We start from the raw sequence: 23,948 nt of genomic DNA, 5'->3' as shown, positions 1-23,948 counted from the left end.
GCAGAAAGGACTCAGCAACTGAGTGGATCTGTGGAGTGAGTAAAAGTGAAGAACTGAAGGTGATACTGAGATGGTGAACTAAAATGACTAGGAAAAAATAGGGATTTGGGGAAGAGGACAGGGTTTGGGGGGGGGGAAGTTAATGAGTTTTGGACATGAGATTGAGATGCTTATGGAAAATCCAGTTGGAAATGTCCAAAAGGCAGTTGGTTAGTGGGCCTATGGCTTGGGACAAAGAAAAAAACAATATATAGATATGAGAGTCATCTGCATAAAGAAGATAATTATATACTATTAATACTCTTAGTCAAACCAATCTCTTGAGATCAAGTGACCTTCAGTCAAGACGATAACAAACTATTCATTCTTTAAATATGGCCAATGTGGCCAGTTTTGAGTTTACCTATCAAAATCTGGCAAGGCAGCTAAGTGAGAGGTTATATTTTGAATGTACAATCAGTTTTTATGGAAAAAGAAATGTCATGGCAGTCAGTATCTAAGGATAGACTAACTGCTAAGTAAACAAGACGTCATCCAAATAAATCAACACATTGTGTGCTATATCAATCAAATGACTCAAGATTAATACTTTAAAGAATTCAGGAAAAGTCAGTTTAGTCCAATTAGCACTTATTAGATATCTACTATGTGTATAGTGTATATAGAGACAATGTTGTAGAGAGGATACTTTTGAATTTAGAGTTGAGAAGACCTATGGTCAGATTCTGCCTCAAACACTTGTTTTTTGTTGTTTGCCTTTTGATTTTTTGTGAGGAAATGGGGTTAAGTGTTTGTTCAAGGTTATATAACTAGTGAGAATCAGGTGCCTGATCTGGATTTGAATTCATATCCTCCTGACTCCAGAGCCAGTATTCGCTATCCACACTACCACCTAGCTGCCCCAGACACTAGTCTGAATGTTCTCCACATTGGTGATTTCACCTCTTGGAGGCTCAGCTTCCTTATCTGTATAAAAAGAAAAGACTTAGTACCAACTTCCCAAGGATTGCTTTAAAAATTTTAAAGTTCCTCCCAATTATAATGTAAGGTATCTGAAAAGAAGGATTTTGTTTTTGCATCTCATATACATGGCACATAATTAATAAATGCCTGGTAAACTGAATGGCAAACTACTGGCTAGGAAGAGCATATAAAGAGAGTGTAAGAGTTTAAGCCTTTTTTTGTAGTTATAGTTCTTCAAGTCCTGCATGTGTTTTGTTAGGTTAATGCCCAGATATTTAAAAGACTTTGTTATTAGTTTAAATGAAATTTCTCTTCCTATCTCTTCCTCCAACATTTAATAGTAAAAGGCTAAAAACCTGATTGTTGTTTGTCTTTCACTTATTTTGTTAAAGGCTATAATTTCTATTGGGTTGCAGCCTATAAATGATGCATTTGACATTTCTGCCTTTCAGTTAGTCAACAAAATTTTATTAAGTGCCAGGAACTGTGCTAAGCACTGGCGAAGCACAAAGAAAGGCCAAAAAACCAATTCTCATGTTGTTCTGTGATGCTGAAAGAGAATAGGTATATTCCATAAACTCTACATTTAGTAAATATAAAAGGTAAATCATACCCAGCTTTTCTTTATTTTGTTTAAATCTTTCATATTTTTCTTATATACCTGTTAGATTTGTCAAGATCTGAAAGGGATATGTTAGAGTGATCTAAATTTACATGCCTAGGCTTTCATGTAATTCAATTAATTTTTTCTTAATCATTTAGAAGCTATTCAGTTTGGTACAAATATATTCTATATGGTCTCTAAGTATAATTTAATTCCTGTTTACCTATTTTTCCTGCTACCTTATCTGAAATTATGAATAAGACATTTTTTGAATTTGGATGAGACATGATAAATTTTACTGACTCTTTATTTCTCTATGAAGTGCTTTTATTTTATTTATGAAAGCTTATTTCTTCATGGAGTGAATCACTATATTTTGCTTTGAAATCCATTCGGTCACCATCCATCATTTTATAAGCAATTTATTTATTAATATTCCTGGTTATGATTATTTTCTTCCTCATAAAATTCTATCATGGAGAGGCAGAGTGAAGATGGTGGTGTGAAAGCAGGAATTCCTGAAATTCATTTCCCCAAAAACTCCAAAAGCCATCAAATTATGATTCTAGTCAAAATTTAGAGGGGCAGAACCCACAGAAAGACTGAGTAATACACTTTCCCAGTCCAAGACAATTTAGAAGTTCCACGGGAAAGGTGTGTTTCAACAGGACTGAGAGTTGAAAAAAAGCCGCAGCTGCAGCACAGGGCAGCCCAGGGATCGCTGGGAATAGCTTGAAGGGGTGGTGAGAGAACCCCACTGCACCTGAGTGAGTGCAGAGCAAGCACTGGCCTCAGAGCAGCCCTGCTGTGAAAACCTGCAGTAGGAATCAGGGAAGCCAGCCTACACATCCAGAGCACATCCCATAGATGGTTAGGAGGTCGGCAGAGACTGCAGAAATCTCTCTGCTCTCCCTTGGGCAAGACATTGCTGTTTGTCCACACTCGTATCTAGGTTGCAGTTTAGGCTTCCATACTATGATAGCCGAGCAGGGACACTCCTCACAGCTCCAGGGAAGAGGGGGAGGCCTATGGTCATCCACATATCAAAACACATGCAAGAGAGCAGTCAGAGCCTTTCATCAGACCTTGGAAGAATTAAGGTCCCAGTGGGGTGTCTCAACCCCACCCCCAAAGCCTGGGAAGTGTGGTAAATCAGTCATAGGCTGAGGAAATGAGCAAACAAAAGAAAAAGAAGAATCTCACCATAGAAAATTACTTTGGACCCATGGAAGATTCAGAAGATGACAAACTCGAAGTTTCTGTATCCAAAGCCTCCAAGACAAATAGAAAGTGAGCTCAGGTTATGGATGAGTTCAAAAAAGACTTTGAAAAGTAATTAAGGGAGGTAGAAGAAAATTGGGAGGAGAAATGAGAGTGATGCAGAAAAATCATGAAAACCAAATCAGCAGCTTGATGAAAGAAATACAAAAAAATTTTTACCGAAGAAAATAATATGTTGAAAACCAGTTTAGGTCAAATGGAAAAAAATAACACAAATGAGGAAAAGAATGCTTTAAAAAGCTTTAAAAAGCAGGACATAAAAAGTTTTCTGAAGAAAATAAGTCCTTCAAATGCAGAATGGAACTAAAGGAAGCTGATGACTTTGCAAGAACTCAGGAAGAAATAAGACTATACAAAAAAAAGCCAAAAATTAGAAGAAAATGTGAAATATCTCATTGGCAAAGCAACCAACCTCAAAAACAGATCCAGGAGAGATAATTTAAAAATTATTGGGCTATCTGAAAGTCATGACCAGGAAAAAGAGCCTAGACTATATTTTTCAATTAATAATACAGCAAAATTGCCCTGAGATCCTAGAAGCAGAGGGTAAAATAGAAATTGAGAGAATTCACTGGTCACCTCCTGAAAGAGATTTCAAAGAAAAACTTCCAGGAATATTATAGCCAAATTCCAAAACTCCCAAGTCAAAGAGAAAATACTAAAAGCTTCCAGAAACAAACAAATCAACTACCATGGCTCTACAGTCAGAATTACACAGATCTGACAGTATCTACATTAAGGGCTCATAGGGCTTGGAATATGAGATTCCAGAAGGCAAAAGATCTTGATTTACAACCGAGAATCAACTACCCAGAAAAACTGAATATCCTCTTTAAGGGGAAAAGATGAACTTTCAATAAAACAGGTGACTTTCAAGCTTTCCTATTGAAACAACCAGAGCTGAACAGAAAGTTTGATCTCCAAGTACAGGATGCTGGTTAATCATAGAGGGGACGGATGAGAAGGACTAACTATGAGGAACTTCATGATGTTGAACTGTTTGTATTTCTGCATGGGAAGAAGATATAACTCATATGAACTTTCTCATTTATAAAAGTAGTTAGAAGGAGCATATATAGACAAGGCAAAGGAAGGAGATGAATATAATGGTATAATATAGTAAAAAGATGGAGTCAATGGGTGATAAAGGAAAGTATTGGGAAGAGAAAGGAGAAGAAGGGGCTAAGATATTTCACATAAGAGTCAAGAAAAAGTTTTTTCAATGAAGTGGAACAGGGGAAGGTGAGGGGAATGAGTGAGCCTTCATTCTCATCAGAAATGGCTCATAGAGGAAATAACATACACACTTAATAGGGAATAGAAATCTATCTTACTCTAGAGAAAATGAGAAGGGATGGGATAAGGGGGAATGGGGGGAGGGAAGGAGGAATAGGTGATAGAAGAAAGGGAAGATCTAGGGAGAGGGTACCCAGATTCAACACACTTTTGGACAGGGCCAGGATGAAAGGAGAGAGCGAATAGAATAAATGAAAGTGGCAAGGAATAGAGAGGAGGGAAATACAGCTAGTAATAGAAACTGTGGGAAAAATAATGAACCAACTTCTTTGGTGGACTTATGATAAAGAAGGCAACTCATTCCAGAGACAGAGCCATTGGAATCTGAACACAGACTGAGATACATTTTTTTTCTCTCTCTCACTATTCTAGAGGTTTCTCATCTTCTTTCGGGGGGGGGGGAGTTATGTTTACTCTCATAACAAGATTATTGTAATAATATAAAATAAACCCCCAAAATATTTTTAAAATTCTACAATGATATTTTTCTTTTTGAAAAAGAAAAGAAAAAATCAGTAAGAATTATCTGTAGTTTATACTTGCTAGGGCAATCAGATGCCAGTTTTTTTACTTTTCTGTTCCTCATCTAGCCAAAAAGGATCTTGTCATTTTTCTTTCATAATAGGTTCTCTATAGCTATTATTTGTTTTAAGGCAATCCCCATTTCAAATCTCAAACTGTGGAACAAAGAGTTCTCCTTTCTTTCAATATACTATCCTTTTTTTCTATATTTGGATAATCTATACATCTGGAACCTCAATCTGATCCTTTCATCTTTCTCTTCTTTCCTTCTCTAAAGTTCTTATTTTTGAGCAAAGTCCAAAGTCGACTTAACAAGCATTTATTAAACCTCTACTGTGTGACAGACACTATATTAAGAGCTGGGGATACAAAGAAATGAAAAAAGCAAAAACCAACAACAAAAACTCCCTGCCCTAGAGAAGCTAAGACAAATAGAGGAAACAGTATGTAATCAACAACCTGTCTGTGTGTGTGTGTGTGTGTGTGTGTGTGTGTGTGTGTGTATGTTTGTTTGTTTGTATATGTGTGCAGAGGCAATAACATTAAGGAAAGCTGGAAAACACTTCTTTGCAAAATATGGGGATAATAGCTAAGACTTGAGAAAGCAAGGAAACAGAAGTGAGGAGCAAGTACATTCCAAGAATGGGGGGGGGGGTGATGAGATAGGGGACAGAGGATGGGACTAGGACCACAGGTAGTAAAAATATCATCATTTGGGAAATTCAGTGTGTTTTGAAACAAATACTGAGACAGAGTCACCATGTGATAATATATAGAAGAGAGAATAAAGTATATTGGAAAGGTAGGAAGGGTCAGGTTATTAAGAATTTAAAAACTAAAGATCCTTGAGGTTAAATAAAGAACCATTGGAGCTTTTTTGAATGGAGTTGAATGACATGGTAAGAATTGTATCTTAGGAAGATCGCTTTGATAGCCAAGTGGTAGAGATGTTGTAAAGTTAGAAACAACAGGCCTTGACAGCAGATTGACTATGAATGGTGAGGAAGTGTAAGGAATGAGAATGACTTCAATTTCAAACCTCAGTGAGTGTAGGGGACGGCTAGGTGGTGTTGGGGGCGGCTAGGTGGTGTAGTAGATAAAACACCAGCCCTGGAGTCAGGAGTACCTGGGTTCAAATCTGGTCTTAGACACTTAATAATTACCTAGCTGTGTGGCCTTGGGCAAGCCACTTAACCCCATCTGCCTTGCAAAAACCTAAAAAAACACAAAACATCAGTGAGTGGAAGAATGATGATAGCCTTAACTGTGACAAGGAAGTTAGGAAAATAGGTCTGGAAGAAAAGATAATGAATTCAATTTTAGACATGGTGATTTAAAAATATCCATGGGATATCTCATTCGAGATGTACAAAAGGCAGTTAGAGATGTGGTACTGGAGGTCATAAGAAAAGGGGCTTCATAAATAAAGTTAAGAATCACCTGCATATGGAGACAGCTAGGTGGTGCAGTGGACAGAGCACCAGTCCTGGAACCAGGAGAACCTGAGTTCAAATCCAGCCTCAGACACTTACTAATTGCCTAGCTGTGTGAACTTGGGAAAGTCACTTAACACCACTGCCTTAGATAAAATTAAAGAGAATCACCTGCATAGTTGATAACCAAATTCATGGAAGTTCAAGCGATCACAAGTGAAACACTATCTAGAGAGAAGAGGTCCAAGGACACAGCCCTGCAGAATACCTAAGATCTGCAGACCAGAAGGAAAATGCAGCAAAGGAGAATGAGAAGGAGTAATCAGGAGAATCAGGATAGAAGAGTGTCATGAAAAGCTAAAGCAGAAGTTAGGTATCAAGGAAAAGCAGATGTCAAAGGATGCAAATATGTCAAAAAGGTTAAGAATTGAAAAAGACCAAAAAAAAAAAAAAAGAATTGAAAAAGACCATCAGATTTGGCAATTAAGAGATCTTAGTTACCTCTGGAAAGGGAGGTTTCAGCTGATGAGTTTGGAAGTCAGATGGCAAAGTGAAGTGGAAGCATGGATTATACATGGTTTTTTCCAAGAATTTTATCTGTGTAAGGAAAGTGAGAGATCTCTATTTCTTCAGAGATATTTAGAGAAGGCAGAACTCCTCTGCTTAGTGTCATGATGAATAAAGCAATGGACCTGGAGTCAGGAATACTTAGTCTCAGACACTAGCTATATGACTTAAGGCAAGATATATGTCCTCTGTCTGCCTCAATTTTTTCATCTGTAAAATGAAGATAATAATAGTACCTACCTTCAACAGTTGCTATGAGGACAAAACACTTTGCAAATCTTAGTGCATTACATAACTTGTGGTTGTTGTTATTAGCAGCAGCATCTCCCCCATTCTGTATTTAAGTGCTGAATCCCTCACCTAGTCATTTCTAGTTACTCATATTGGTTTACTTTCCTTAAGTTTCTTTTTGTCTCCTGTGTTTTCATTTTAATCATCATCTTTTTTGCAAAAAAAAAAAATCCAGAAGCAACAAGAAGGAATTTTATTTAAGATAAAAACCCTAGGACTTCAGGAAATGTGTTTCCATGATGGATGCAGGGAGGGACAATTTGAAGGAGATGTACATGGTCAATTAATCTATGCATGTGGCTGTCTTGTGCTTTTTTGTTTCCTTTTTTGAGCAAAGGTCAGAGACTAGTTGTCCTGAAAATGGCTATTTCCAATGGGCAGGTAACCTCATGGGTTGTCCTGAATTTGAGAGTTGAATACTAGCCTTCTATAGGGAGAAAAGTACTTTAAAAGTACATGTCGGGGGGCGGCTAGGTGGCACAGTGGATAAAGCACCGGCCTTGGAGTTAGGAGTACCTGGGTTCAAATCCGGTCTCAGACACTTAGTAATTACCTAGCTGTGTGGCCTTGGGCAAGCCACTTAACCCCATTTGCCTCGCAAAAACCTTAAAAAAGTACATGTCTCAGAGAAGAGGATTCTACCACTTAAGGACTAAAGTTATGGCATAAGGGACTAGTAGATATGGTCTTGTCCAGGACCCTCTATAGCATTACTGAGTTTCTCTGATGATGCAAGTCCAAGGTGGATGGGGAATTTCTGGTTAGCAGTCCCACAAAGTAGCTTTACCTTCTGAGAGAATCGAATGAGTATAATGGAGTGTGTCTTATATTTCTTTATTTATTAGTATGTCTCTTTGTGCTCTTTGAAGCTTTTGTAGTTTTTTGTTGTGAACACAATAAAAGTAGTGCCTATATGGAAGAAGGTGGGCCTGATATCAACTTTGAAGAAAATACTAGGTGGGAACAATTTTTAAGCTTTGTTTTAGAAATCTAGGACAAATTCTGGTGAAGTTGTGAGCCAAGAGATCCTAGTCCCTTTAGCATAACTCCAAGAGTTGGCCCAGGATGATTTGAATATAGGTTAGGAGAAGAGTAGAAAAGAAGAGAACTAAGATTACCAAGGAATGCACTATCAAAATCTTGTGCTAATTTCATCCTATTTTTCTCCTAAAAAGGGAACTATAAGTATTTTATGAAAGGAAAAAGAAACAACAAATTTACATAAAATAAGAGTAGTTCAGAATGGATTGTTATAATAGTCACCGCTAAAACTTTCTCCATGCCAGGCACTGGGCTAAGCACTTTAGAACTGTTATCTTATTTGATCTTAGAAGGGAGGTACCATTATTCCCCCCAGTTTACAGATGAGGAAACTGAGGCAGAGGTAAAGTGACTTGCCCAGGGTCACATAGCTACTAAGTGCTTGAGACTGGATTTGATTTCAGATTTTCTTGACTTCAGGTCCAGGCTTTCTCCACTGTGCCAAGGGTCTCTCCCATCTTCGAGTTCCACAAAAAGGAAGAGATGCACATTGGGAAAGGAGAAGAGGGAGCTCCTACCCAGAGAAAAGTCTACAGAAGTTCAGTCTTCTGGGCTCCTCTTCACTTCCTTTCTTTTCCTCCACAGGTTCTAGGAATTGGTCTATTTGCTTCCCTATTTCTATTATTATCAATTGCTCTTTCTGACTAGTGTTTCTTTTCTTCTCTGGCCTACTGGAAAATAGAATCTGAACACTGACCTTTTAAGTTTTCTAATGAATAATGGTTTAAAAAAGAAGTAACAGGCAGGAAATAAAAATATTGCCTCCAGTTTATTTCTCCACCTTTTCTTTTTTTCTCTCTCAATGTCCTAAAGGGAGAGAGACAGAATGCTAGGGCATTCTATCCAAAGTATTCAAAGTCAGGGTCACTTATGTCTTTGGAGGATAAATATACTCAGAACTTCCCTGGCATTTCATCACAGGAGTGAAGACAGAGTGGAGAATATTGGTGTGGGGTGTCTGTGTGGGATGGGAAGGGGTGGCAAAAATGTAGGATGCTGCCAATGGAAAGAATAGTTGGCAGGAGAAGCAGTGGATCATTTATGAAGAAAGTGAACCAGCTTTTCCCACTTCTGATAGTCTTGCTACCCAGGAGAGATAGAATGAGCCCTGCCTTCACCAAGGACAAAAGGACTAAGAAGGGATAAAACACAATTTCAGATACCCCTGCTTGATGGGAAAAAGTGATGTCCAAAAAAAATTCTATATTGTATGACTATTGAAGCTAATGATTTGCCACTAGTATAAAATAGTTACACTGACAGAAACATTACCTCTATGTACATGCAAATTTCATACACATGCATGAGCAAAATCATACCCACATAGGGACTTTTATCCAGCGACTTTAAAAAATCTTAACTTTTAGTTTCTCTGATTTTTATCACCCAAAAATAAGCCCCGAATGAGTCTCCAAAGATAAAGTCTTTCATTGAAGCGATTCAGAGATGGCTGTATAAATACCAGAAACCAGAAACCTTCAGAAAGACTTTTGTCTGGGTGGTGGAGTGGGTTGGGGGGAGATAAACTGCACACACAGTACCTCCCTCTCCTAGCCTACCACCCATCTTGACTCCAGGGATGGAAGTTATGAAGAGCCAGTGACCCTCCCCTTGGCCCACTGACATCTCATTGTGGATGACTGACTAAGTCATTACATTGTAGTGAACGAGAGGGGGAAGGCAGGGAAGAGTTATTGCCTCATGGCTATTGTGGATCTGAGCCTCACCCTTGGACTCAAGCCTATGAAAGGGAGCAGTCAGATCTAGGAGAGAGGTCAGAGATCTAGAGAGAGCTATGAAGCTAGATAGAGAGCAGAGGTGGGGGTGGGGGGGAGGTTGAGGAAAGAAATGTCATCTGAACAACCCTGCCCTGTCTGAATCAGAGATCGGAGTAGTCAGAAGCAGAAGTAGGACACTGATGTTCAAATGTCTGGCAACATAGTTCTGGAGTAAAGAAGGGACATTTGTTCCAGATATTACAGAGTTCCTAGACTCCCTTTCTCGGGGAAAATGGAGATTTGTTCTGGACTACATTGAGTACACTGGAGGCAGCTAGATGACTCAGTGGATAGAGTGCCAAGTCTGGAGTAAAGAAGACCTGAGTTAAAATTCAACCTCAGACATTTGCTAGTTGTGTGACCTGAGTAGGTCACTTCACCTCTGTTTGCCTTAAACCACTGGAGAAGGAAATGGCGAACTACTCTAGTACCTTTGCCAAGAAAACCCCATGAACAGTACTGATATGGTCTGGTTCACTGGGTCACAAAGAGGTGGACACGGCTGAACAACAACAATAACACTGAGTTCCTAGACTCAGCCTTGTAGAGAAAAGAATAATTGTTCCACTTGAATGCCTGAACCCGGCATTCTGGAGAGAAGAGGAATCATACGGCTCTGGAGTTGAAGGAACAGCCATGGAGGGAGTGGAAGAACATGATATTTACTGGACAGTTGCCCTTAATTATTGCTACCAAGAATTACTGATATGGTCTCTGTAGCTCTGACAGCAAGGGGGGCTGTCTTTCTAGTAATGCAAAATACAGTATTTCCTTTCTGGAGACCCCCAAAGGAAATACTGTACTTTGCATTGCTGGAGAGATCATTGTTATTGTTGTCCAGTCTCCGTGTTACACTGTGGTTGAGACTCCCTCAGAAGTGAAATGCAATGGAGACTAAGAGAGGATCCTTCACCTTCTTCTGAATTTCCCTTGAAGGGAAAGCTGCACTTACCACAGAGGAAAGGAAAGTTACTTTGACTGTTTATGGGATTCTATGATCTTTTGTTTGGTATCTGCTATATATTGTTAGCATGACTGCTAGCATGGGGGGCTGAAGTTACCCATATCTGCAGAATCTGTATAGAACTGGCCTCAGAGCTTCTGACACACACTTGGCTGTCTGACTCTACAATCAAACTCTTAGTGCCCCACAGATCACTTTAAAACTAGAAGTTTTAGAACAGTAGCAGATCTTCATTGGCAGAGGGAATTTCCTCATCTGGAAATTTCTGACACCACTGAAATCACATATCCATGTCCCATCTTTATCCCTTATCCTAGTTAGAAGAAACTTAAACATGAGCTCTCTTCTGAAATTCCCAGGAGACACCCTGGGGAGGGGTGTACAAGCCAAAGACTGATTAGTAGGAAATCCCCCAAGTTGTTTATGGCCCCAGACATTCCTTAAACACATGAAGTATTCTATCAGTAGAGTTTCACTATTTTTGAACATTGACTTAATTCTGTTTATAAACTGATTGTGCCACTGGGTTCTACTGTCAGTCTCAAACCACAATTGTGGTTCAAGGCTTATACAAAAGAAGCAAAATCAAAGAATTTGAGCACAGGGAAGGGTAGGGATTGGGGTTATTTTTGTGGAAGGGGGGATAGAATTAGATCAAAGCAAACCAAACACACTGCAGGGATGTGGTACTGATTTTTTAAAAGGAAAACAACAGAATTTGGTGGCCATACAAATATAACAATTATAACAATATTAATGGATCAAGTGAGTGACAGAATAGATTAGAAAAAAAGATGAAGCCACAGTTCAAGAATTATAAGAATCTAAGTAACTAATTAATATGTTTAAAATGTGCTTTTGGGGGGGGGGGGCAGAGCCAAGATGGTGGTATGAAGGCAGCATTTCCCAGAAACTCCTTTCCCCAAAAACTTCAAAAGCCAACAAATTATGACTCTAGCCAAAATTTAGAGGTGCAGAGGCCACAAAAAGACTGAGTGATACATTTTCCCAGTCCAAGATAACTTAGAAGTTCCATGGGAAAAGTGTGTTTCACCGGGATCAGGGGTTGGAAAAAAGCTGCGGCCACAGCCCAGTCCAGCCCAGCCCAGTCCAGGGATCACCAGCAACAGCATGAAGGGGCCATGCAAGAACTCTGCTACACCAGAATGAATGTGGAGTGAGGAGCACCAGCCACAGAACCTGCAGCAAGAATCAGGAAAAACCAGCTGGCACCTCCAGAGCACAGCCCACAGATGGTAAGGGGGTCAGGCTAGACTGCAGAAATATTTCTGCTCTCCCTGGAGCAGGACTCTGCTGTTTGCCCACACTCCGATCCAAGTAACAGTTTGGCCTTCCATACTAAGATAGCAGGACCCCTCCTCACAGCTCCAGGGCAGAAGGGAGCACCTGTGGTCATCTATATATCAAAGCACGGGCAAGAGAGTATAAGACCTTGGAGGAATAAAGGTCCCAGTGGGGTGTCCCAAAAAACCTCCAAAGTGGGTGTTCCAATAATACTCAAAAGCTCAGGAAGTACCCCCAAACCAGACACAGGCTGGAGAAATGAGTAAACAGAGAAAAAGGGGAACACCATTGAGAAATTGTTTGTCTGTGATCCCAAGAATCTTCCTCAATTTGAAGAAGAGGAAGTACAAGCTCCTGCATCTAAAGACTCTGTGAAAAATGGTAGTTGGGATCATGCTATGATGGAGCCCACAAAAGATTTTGAAAATCAAGTGAGGGAGATAGAATAAAAATTGGGAAAGGAAATGAGAGAGATGCAGGAAATACATGAAAAAGAAATCAGCAGCTTAGTCAAGGAGACCTAAAAAAATGCTGAAGAAAATAACATGTTAAAAACCAGCTTATGTCAAATGGATAAAACAGTTCAAAAAGTTACTGAGGAGAAGAATGCTTTAAAAAGCAGAATTGGTCAGATGGAAAAGGAGATAAGAAAGCTCTCTGAGGAAAACAAATCCTTCAGATGTAGAATGGAGCTAAAGGAAGCTGATGACTTTATGAGAAGTCAAAACACAATACTTCAATACCAAAAGAATGAAAAATTAGAAGAAAATGTGAAACATGTCATTGAAAAAACAACTAATCTGGAAAATAGATTCAGTAAAGATAATTTAAAAATTATTCAGATACATGAAATTCATGATCAGTAAAAGAGGCTTGACATCATTTTTAAAGAAATCCTACAGAAAAATTGCCCTGATATTCTAGAAGCAGAGGGCAAAATAGAAATTGAGAGAATTCACTGATCTTCCCCGGAAAGAGATTCCAAAAAAAACCCCAGGAATATTATAGCCAAGTTCTAGAATTCCCAAGTCAAAGAGAAAATATTACAAGCAGCTAGAAAGGACACAATTCAAATATCGTGGAGCTGCAGTCAGGATCACAGAGGACTTAGCAGCAACTACATTAAGGGTTCATAGGGCTTGAAAATAATATTCCAGAAGGCAAAAGAGCTTAGAATGCAACCAAGAATCAACTACCCAGGAAAACTGAACATCCTCTTCCAGGGGGAAAAGATGGACTTTCAAGAAACCAGGGGAATTTCAAATGTTCCTGTTGAAATGACCAGAGCTGAACAGAAAGTTTGACCTTCAAATATAGGATTCAAAGAGAGTGGAGGAGAAGGGAAAAATATGAGGGTCTTAATGATGATGAACTGCATGTATTCCTGCATAGAAAAATGATACTGATAATACTTATATGAAACTTCTCATTTAAAAGAGCAAGTAGAAGGAGCTTTTATAGATGAAGCACAGAAGAGAGCTGATTTTGAAGATATAATATATTGTAAGTATGGAGTCAATGGCTAAAAGGGAAATTCACTGGGAGTGAGGGAAAGGAGAGGTGGAATAGGCTAAGATATTTCATGTAAAAGATTTTTTATAATGAGTTTTTGCAATGATATGGAAGGGGGGAAGGCAAGGAGGAATGAGGGAACCTTTACTCTCATTGGAAATGGCTGAGAGAGGAAACAGCATACACACTCAATAGGGTATAGACATCTACAGTAAAAAGGAGAGGGGGGAAAGGGGGAAGGGGGCAATGTGGGTGATAGAGGAGAGGGTAGACCATAGAGAATAGTCAGATATAACACATATTCTTTTTTTACTTCTTGCAAGAGGCTGGGATTGGGTGGCCTGTATGGAACCACAGGTGGTTACTTGGTCTCAGGGGTGGTATGTGGGCTCAGCTACTCTACAGCACATCTTAGAAGAGGGACAGAATGAAAGGAGAGAGAAAATATAATATATGGTAGTGGGGAGGAATGGATGGAGGGAATTACAATCAGAAAAAGTGAGAAAATATGGAAGTAACTTTTATGATGGACTTATCATAAAGAATGTGATCCACCTGAGATAGAGCTGATGATATCAGAACACAGAATGAAACACATTTTTTTCTCTTTACTTTATTTCTCATGAGGGTCTATATTTGGGAGGAGCTATTATGTTTACTCTTAAACAAGAATATTTTAGAAATGTATAAAAAATCACTCGTACAAAAATATTCATAGCAGCTCCGTTTGTGGTGGCAAAGAATTGGAAATTAATGTAAATGTCATTCAATTGGGGAATGGCTTATCAAAATGTGGTATAGGTATGTGATGGAACACTATTGTTCTTTTTAGAAGCCAGGAGGGATGGGAATTCAGGGAAGCCGAGAAAGATTTGTGTGGACTGATGTTGAGTGAAATGAGCAGAACCAGAGGAACACTGTGCACCCTAGCAGCAACATGGGGGTGATGACCAACCTAGATGGACTTGCTCATTCCATTAGTGCAACAATCAGGCACAATATTTTATCTTTCTTCCTTAAGGGTATGATTTCTCTCTCATCACATTCAACTTAAATCAATGTATACCATGGCAACAATGTAAAGACTAACAGACTGCTTCTTGTGGGGGGTGGGGAGAGGGAAGAGAGATTAGGGGGAAAATTGTAAAAAATTCAAAATAAAAAAAATCCGTCCTTAAAAAATAAAATAAAATAAAATAAAATAAAATAAAATAAAATAAAATAAAATGTGCTTTTGATCAGAGGCAACTATCCTGGTCAGACCTTAGATTTGGAGGTGATTGCTAAATTTGCCAGTTTAAGGCCACTACTCTTTTGTTTAAGAAAGATTTTATTTACTTTGAGTTTTACAATTTTCCCCCCATTCTTGCTTCCTTCCCCCCCACCCCCCACAGACAGCATTCTATTAGTCTTTAAATTTTTTCCATTTTATAAAATGATTTCAGTTGAATGTGATGACAGAGAAATCACATCCTTAAGGAAGAAAAATAAAGTATGAGATAGTAAAATTACATAATAAGATAACAGTTTTTTTTCTAATTTGAAGGTAATAGTCTTTGGTCTTTGTTCAAAGTCCATAATTCTTTCTCTGGATACAGTTGGTATTCTCCAATGCAGAGAGCCCCAAATTGTCCCTGGTTGTTGCACTCTTCAGGCCTTTTCCCAAAAAACTCCAAGGGCATTTTTCATATAGCATGTCATAAGCTTATAGAATCACAGATTTAGAAGGCAATGAAGTCCATGGTATCATTTAGTCCAACCCCTTCATTTTAAAGATGAGGAAACTGAGGCCCCAAGTGGTTAAATATTTTGCCCATGATCATTCAAGTAGTAAGCAGAAGTAATGGGATTCTAACCTAGATTCTCTGACTCCAAATCCATTGCACTGTTACCACTAGCTCACTCTACCTCTACTTCATCTATCTTTTGATTAAATGTGTAGGACAGGTGGAAAATCTGCAGCATAGCCACCCTAAGTGATTCATGCCTGACACATCCTGACTATATGACTTGACTGGTCACTTATATTCTAACACTAAGCTACAGAGTAGGTGCTGATTTACATTGGTAGAAGGAAGGCCCTCAATACAAGCTCACTCTACAATGAGAGGGTCACTGGTCCTTCAAAAAAAAGAAAAAAAAGTCATGTACATATTAATTCCTGCAGAATATAAAAAATAACAGGAAATTCTTTTACTTCTTGCTTATTTAAGGAATTTTCTTCTTTTGAAATAATTTTGGAACATGATTTGCTAGAAATCAAAACAGAACAAAAAAATCAGATGTCATAGCAGATAGCTTTTCAGAGACTAGAAATTGGGACTAGAGCCTTTTCATAACTTTAATGAGGCATTCAGGACTTTGTTATTGTGTTAGATGAAACAAAAGATATTAAGCTACAATTAACTCTGAGTGCTGGCTATGAAGGATCCTGCCGCTGGCCTAGTCCAGAGGTTTACCCTGCACTCTCAAAAGTATCTGAAAACTACAGAACCCAATTTTATAAGATGAAATTAACAGATACAAAACTGAAAAGTCTAATAGGAAAGAGGTGGAGGCTTTCCCTCCCGCCACATTCTGTTTGAATAAAGTTTACTACACTTCCCATTCTACCTTGAATCATAGCCTTTATCTTCATATACAGAAGCTTCAAGTTTCCTGCAATGCCCTTTCCACATAGTAGCCACTGGTTATTCTTTGAAGAAAACTGACTTAAGAATTTTGATTAGTTAGAAAATATCATATTCATTTTTTTTAAATGAAGAAGCAATTATTTTTAAAAAGGGAGCTTTACCTGGTAAGTGTGTACTCCCTGAGTCCTGAATGCAGGTTCATGGCAGAAAAAGTACCTATGCATCCACGTAATCGCTTATCTCGACCAATCTTCCACGTAACAAACAGTGGGCTGTGATGAGAAACAGAAAATACAGTTTACAAATGTTCAATTTGACTATGCAAATATTTCCTGCATCCAACTTCTGATTACATACCATCATATGCAGTTTCAGAAAAACTGTGTTGAAGTGTTCTCAGTAAGCTTAATAAAGTGATGTACTGAAACCAGAAGATCAGATTCAGAGAGTTCAAAGAGATGGTTATGAGCAAGCTCTTCTGTGTCCTGCACTCTACTATGAACCAACAATCAATCAGCATTTATTGAACAACTACAATGTACCAGGAACTATGTGAGGCATCATGGATATTACTACAAAGAATGAAATAATCCCTATTTCTTTATTACCTAGATACAAGTCTTAGTCAGTATTTGGCCCTGGGGCTCTGGGACCAGATGACTAGGTCTCCCAAAGTTCCACCCATCATTCTGAGCCCAGGACAGGTTTCTTTCCCTAGACTTTCATTCTTCTCTTTTTCTTAGCTTCTGTCCCTGCGAGACTGGCCATTATAAGGACTATGGAGCTGCACCTCATCTTTCCTTGCTCTGAGATATTGATACTCACTTACCTCCTTATCTCAAGGTTATAACTTATTATTTTGGCCCTAACCCCCAAGGCTTTAGGTAATAGCTTATAAATGTATATATAATAATTTATGAACAAAAACTGCGTGAAGCATTTAATGATATCAACCAACTGACTCTCATTTCTACCTACCACTCATGCCCAGGAATCAGGGTTTTAATGGTTTTGTCCAGAAATGTGCAAATTGAGACAAGTATAAGTTAAATCTCATATTTAGAAAAAAGTCCATCTATAAACTGACACCCAACCACAGAGGGAAAAAAAAACTTGGCTCCAGGCTTTCAAAAAGGTTATCAGCAAAATTTAAAACACATTTAACAAGTTAAAATTGTAAATAACTTACTCTAAAGGGCTTGTAATGGAAAATACCATATACACATCAAGAGAGAGAACTATGGAAACTGAATGCAGACCAATGTATATTATCTTAAATTTTTAAAATTTGTTTTATCCTTTGTTTTTTACCCTCTCATATTTTTTTCTTTTTTGTACTCCTTTCCTAACATTTAATATAGCCAGTTATGCACATATAACCTATATTAAATTGCTTGTTGCAAAGGGGAGGGGGAGGGAAGGGAAGGAAAGGAAAGAGAAAAATGTGGAACTCAAAAATCTTACAAAACCTATGTTTGTATGAAGTTGGAAAAATAGGTGAATTTATTAAAGAAAAAACTTTAGATTTTTTTAAAAACCCAATTTTAAAGTGCTATTTAACAGTAATTAAAAATTATAAAACAAATGTAAAAAAATTTTAACAAAAGATTTTTTTAAACAAATTTCATTGCATTTTGATTTCTTTTTAAGATTTTCTATCCATTTGGATTGGCACTATCTACTTTCTGCCCATTTGAAAATTTCCTTCCTGAATATGGGTGAGTTTGTGTGCACATGTGCTTTGAGACTGTTGGAATAAGGTAAATGATTAAAACTAAGTTAAATCTTGGAAAGTTTCATGGAAAAAGTATGATTTGGCAAAATCCCATACCAATGGAACTTATCCTGGACATTTCATCTCTGTGGACTTCAGTTTCTTTATCTGTAATATGAGGGGGATAGAGCAGGTGATCACTACCTTCTAAATTTTTTGTTTTTATCTTCTCCATCATATAGAATTTATGGTGTATATAGAGTTAGGAACTGTGACCCTTCTCTGTTCCTCCTATCTCCCTTATTCTTTTGTGTACCATAATATAGGCTATAGTTAGTAAATGAACAGGATAAATAATGCCATCTTGTTCAATGTAACATTGTTAACAAATTATCTCCAAGTACAAGTCCTTCTAGAAATCTATTTTCATGACCACCCTCCCACATACACATGTATGATTAACAGGCTAATTTACACAAAAGCAATGCTAAAGTCTTTGAAAAAAATTTCTTTTTTTTTAGTTTTTTTTTTTTTGCAAGGCAAATGGGGTTAAGTGGCTTGCCCAAGGCCACACAACTAGGTAATTATTAAGTGTCTGAGGCTGGATTTGAATTCAGGTCCTCCTGACTCCAGGGCCGGCGCTCTATCCACTGCACCATCTAGCCACCCCCCCAAAAAAATTTCTAAATACATTAAGCATGTTCCTTGAAAACTTTTTTACTTCATTAATATATTTGAACTAGAGACCAAATTAGTGTTTAGAAATACAATATTCCTCAATAAACTTAACACATGACTAAGGGTATTGTGTATGTACATACATAGCCATATATAATTTTTACAAACATAAAATACATTTGGTATTTATTCTCATTTGTTAACATATAAAGAATAAACAGTTTTGTTCTATTCTGAAGTAACTTTGTTATTTCAACCTGTACAACTTTTAGGAAATTTGAAAAGAAATTATATTGAAGTCAGTCTGCTTCTTACATTTGTATGACTAAAGTTAAGGTTGCAAATATAAAGCACACTTTTGCCCTCTAGAAATGTCCATTTTATGGCAACTTGCCATAACTCACAGTACTGTTAATACCAGGCTCTGTTAAGAAATATCTTTTTCAGAAACATTCAGCCAACATTTCACATTTCATTCACTGTATACATAGATGATATATTCAGTTCTAAGAAGTAAAGTTTTAGCAGCAGGATAATATATGTGTGTGTGTGTGTGTGTGTGTGCGTTTGTGTGTGCGTGTGTGTATACATACATATGCATATTTTTATTTATTTATATATATGTATGTATAAAAAGACCAAGCAGAAGACACTGAGAAATCCTTTGCACAGCAAGCCAAAAGATAATGACATTCAAAAAATGATCAAGAAGAATTTAAGATGGAAAAAGACAGGACATGAATGAAGAGTTGATCCACTGCCTGAAAGAGGGAGTATGGAAAAAGGCCTATGGAGACTGGACAGGACAGAGGGTGGATTGTAGAAGGTCCCCTATGTCTGAACAGTACAATTCAGTTTAACAAGTATTTCTGACAGGTCTCCCATGTGCCAGAAACCATGCTTGGCATTTCAGCAGCAGACACAAGTGAAGCAGTCCCTGTTCTTAGTCAATCAGCCAATATTTATTAAGCACCAAATGCATGCCAGACCCTATGACAGATGCTAGAAATACTAAGACAAAAAAGCCATGGTCCATGTCCCCAAGGAGCTCAATCTCTAGCTGGGGCAATGACATGTACATGAAGAAGTAGAGTTAAATTCCCAAGTTAACAGAAGGTAATGGGGGGGGGGGGGTGTAGCACCAACTCCATAAGCCAGGAATGGTGGGAAGGAAAGAACTCAGGAGGAGCTGAACCCTAAAAGACCCTAAGGATCCCAAGAAATAGAGGAAGTACATCAGGCATGAGGAACAGCCTCAGCCAAGAAGAAATGAGAAAAAGGGAATAAAATATAATCAACTTGTAAAGGAAAAATAGAGCCTGACTGTGGTAGTCTTTAAATGCCAAACAGAAGAATTTCTATTTGATAACTGGGCAATAACAGTCAGATTTGTGCTTTAATAATATTACTCCGGCAGCCGTGTGGAGAATGGTTTGGCAGTGGTAGAATGGAGGGGCTACAGATGAAAAAGAAGGTGAGAAGTCAAGGATGATACCAAGTCTGTAAACCTGATGGTGCCCTTAGTAGAAAAACACAAGTTAGGAGGGAAAATGAGATTTTTGTTTGTTTGGTTTACAAGATGTTAAGAAAGAGGTATAGGAGGAGAGAAAACACATTGGTTGGGACCTGTTGAGTTTGAGACGCTGTAGGGAAGATTCAGTTTGAAATTTCTCCTATAGAAGGCATTTCTATTTTACTTAGTAAGCAAGAGAGAATCAATGGAGATTTCTGACAGTAGAATGAAGTGATTAAAGTCAGGGAGATCAATTAACAAGTTATCATGACAATACAGGCAAAATATAATGAGAGTCTGAAATATAGTGACGGATGTATGGGTGGAGAGATGAGAGGTAGACTCAACAGCATTTATCAACTGATTAGGCAGGGAAGGTAGGCAAGAGGTAAGAATCTAGGATCACTCCAAGGTTATGAACTTGGGAAATGAGGTGGATGAAACAGAGTTAAAAGAACAGTCAATTTAGGGGAAAAGATGAATTCAGCTTTGGTGTTAGTTAAGCATGAGATAGGATTGCCAAATGAAGCTATCGAGTAGGTAGTTCAAAAGAGCAGAGATAGGTCTTCCCTGGGCCCTGTCACTTCTCCAAAGGATCATCTTGTCTTTTTTCTTTCCTTCACTAAATTTCCAGAACTTAGTCGACATTTCCTGACTCCACTGCTTCACTCCAATCCCTTACAATCTGGTCTCTGCTACTACCAATCTAATGACACTGTTTTATTCAAAATAACTAATTTCCAACCCTTTATTCACTCCTTATTTTCCTCTATCTGTTTCTGTAGCAGACAACAGTGATGATCATCTTTTGGACACTGCTCTCTCTGGTGCTCCTACTTGCCAGGATGCACTGACTCATTATAGTTCATCCTCTTTTTGCTTCCCCTGCCACCTATACCCTATGTCAATCTCTTTGCCTTTGATGATCTCATCAAGTCCCAGGGTTTTATCACATCTATGTACACAAAAATATATGCATCCCTTCTCAATCTCCCGCTTGAATTTTAATCCCACATCTATAAATATCTTTCTGCAATTGTTCACATGTATATATCCTACTAGTACTTCAAACATGCCTATTTCTTTTGAGAGACTCCTAATCAGTTTTCCTACTGCTATTCTTTCCACTCTCCAGCCTATCCTCCACAGAGGATATCAAAATAATCTTCTGAGGCATAATTCTGACGATATCCTCCCCTTTTCCAAAATCTTCAGTGGACTTCCATTACTTAGAAGATGAAATAGAAATATTTTCCTTTCAAAATCTGGCTCCTCTTCCCTTTTTGACCTTATTTCATAATACTTGCTTTCATAAACTCCGAATTACACTACTGTTTTTTAAGCTCAATATATTCCATTTCTCATATAACTGCATTCTCAAAAGTCAACTCTTACTAATGGCCTGGTAGGTCTTTCCATCCTCTACTTGTCAGAATTTTTTCTTCCTTCAAAACTGAGCTCAGGCACTAGCCCTTCCATAAAACCTTCTCCCAAGCACTATTCCATTTTTCAATGAACTAAACTTACTTGTGTGTGTTCTATCCCCCTCCCCCCCACACACACACAATGTAAGTTTCTTGAGGGCAAGGTCTCCTTCTATTTTCTCTTGATTTTCCCCAGCACCTGCTACTATGGAAGTACACAGGAAGCACTGAAGAGCTGTTTGGTAAACTACAATATTGAATCAAAGGAGACCATCACACTTTTCATTCAGACTCCAAACCTCAGCCATTTTTCTAAATCCTTCTTTCTCTTCTTCACCCTTTATGTCCAGTTAACCAAATCCTATTGAGTCTAGCTCTACAAAAGGTCTTGTATCTCATCTCTTCTCTCTTCTCTCAGAGGAACCACTGTACTGTAGGCCCACAATAACTTCCACTTGGACTATTACAATAGCCTCTTAACTTCTCCCCCCCTAGCTTTCTTCTCACCACTCCAACCCATATTCCAGTCAGCCACCATATTAATCTTCGTGATGCACAGGTCTAACCATATTATTCACAAAATTAAAAAACTTCTAATGACTACAAATTGTATAAGCAATGAATCTTTACCTTGGCATTGAAGGTCTGATCATAAATATTATAAAACTGTCTCTTCCCAAGCATATTACCTACTACTTGCCTCCACATGCTTGGCTCTCTATTCTAGATGAATTGGATCTTTTGCTATTCCCTAGTCTTGTCCCCTTGCTTTTATGTCTTTGCTCAAGCCTGAGACACACTCCTTCTCCATTTTAAACTATTAAAATATTTTTTATTCTCATCTACCCAACTGACATTTCCCCCAAACATCCAAACAAAGCCCTCTATGGAGTTCATTTGCTGAAAAAATAAAGCTGCTTAGAAAGAGATAATGGAAAGGAAGGCTGTATCCTTTAACTTTAATAGTGTTGAGCATTTCTGCTGCCTCTCTGAATTGTCAGCTGTTATGGCATTGAAGTGATTGTGCACACTGCTCTGGCTTTCTTTACTTGAGAGTTCACATAAATCTCCTATCTGAATTTTTTATTTTTCATCATTTCTCATGGCATAGTAATATTCTGTAAGTCACTGTTATTACATCCACACAGTTTTTAGACACATTTTATTTCTAACTTCTTGTCACAGATGATGCTACTAGGAATATTTACAATTATATCATTCTTTTCTTGCTGTCAATAACCTCCTTAGGCTATATTCCTGTTGTAATAGACTCTCTAGGTCAAATGGAATAAACAATTTCAAAACTTTTCTTACATAATTCCAAATTTGTTTCCAGTATTGTTGAACTAATTCAATGCTCCACCAACTATGAATTATCATGCTTGTCCTCCCACTGCCCCTCTTTCCTAACTTGAAGAGCCTGAAGGAAAACCAACTTTTTAAATGTGCAATGGATCAAATAAGGATATGTGCATAATATGTTTTGTAAACCTTAACTTGTGAGACAAATGTGAGTTATTCTCTACTGATATTAAACATTTTCCAGGGAGTTAAGTTTATATTTCTTTTGAAAATTGCTCATTATTCGAAGACTTGTCTATTAGAGAATGAATAACATTCATCTTATATATTTTCCATAATATTTTAGATGTAAGACTTTTATGAGATGTATATAATATAAAGATTTTCTAACAACAATCTTCTGATTATAATTGTGTTTGATTTTTTCAAAAGCTTTTAAATTTATACAACTTGAGATAGTCTATTTTGTCTGTTATAAACTCTACTGTATTATGAATGGTTACAGTTTTCCCCATATGCAAAGCATGAAAACAATAATAATTTCTCATAACTATAATGGGATAAAAGATTGATTTCATTCAGAGAATATTAGGCTTCAGATCAGGTCACCTTGCCTAACTAGTTAGGAATTAAGCCCCTAGTGTGTAAATCACAACATCTAGGTGAACAATGCTCGGGAAGTAAGGAAACCATCCTCTCAGGAAGAGACAAGAGAAGAATTCAGGAAGATACACAATAATGATAATCATAGTAGATCAATTCAGTTAGAGATACTGTGCAAATACCCATGTACAGGCCACTAAGGAAGCTAATGATTTCCCCCCTTTCTCAAATGATATAAAGTTTGTTTTTTCCCCAGTTTTCTGGTGACCATCGATGGTTTTGGTTGTTAAATCCCAGAGAATAAAACTTCATGTCTAATCTATATTTTTCTATTATGTTTGTTTTAACCCTATTTTTGAGGTTTTTATACTTTTAGGGTTCACAATAGCTATAAAAACTATACCTTTTCATTCTACTATAATTTATGCTACTCTATGGTATAAAACAGGAATTCTTTATCAAGGGCCCATGAACTTGTTTTTTTTTTTTCCAAAAAATATAAATTAAAACTGGGCAGTTAGGTG

At 37.7% G+C, this 23,948-nt stretch overlaps 1 protein-coding gene across 2 annotated transcripts in view; it reads right to left on the bottom strand.

Annotated features, from left to right (window-relative positions):
• The window catches only part of AMMECR1 (AMMECR nuclear protein 1), a 156,162-nt gene that overhangs the window by 67,244 nt on the left and 64,970 nt on the right, over window positions 1-23,948 (bottom strand). Inside the window, exon 2 of one of the 2 annotated variants that reach the window (XM_074205383.1) lies at window positions 16,352-16,462. The exons of the other annotated variant lie outside the window; for it this stretch is intronic. Within the exon in view, the coding sequence (XP_074061484.1) occupies window positions 16,352-16,462 (111 nt within the window). The remainder of the gene's footprint in view (window positions 1-16,351; window positions 16,463-23,948) is intronic. 2 annotated transcript variants of the gene reach the window in all.

The sequence above is a fragment of the Macrotis lagotis genome, chromosome X (assembly GCF_037893015.1).
Source record: "Macrotis lagotis isolate mMagLag1 chromosome X, bilby.v1.9.chrom.fasta, whole genome shotgun sequence".
NCBI lineage: Eukaryota > Metazoa > Chordata > Mammalia > Peramelemorphia > Peramelidae > Macrotis > Macrotis lagotis.
This window is presented reverse-complemented; position numbering and strand designations above follow the sequence as displayed.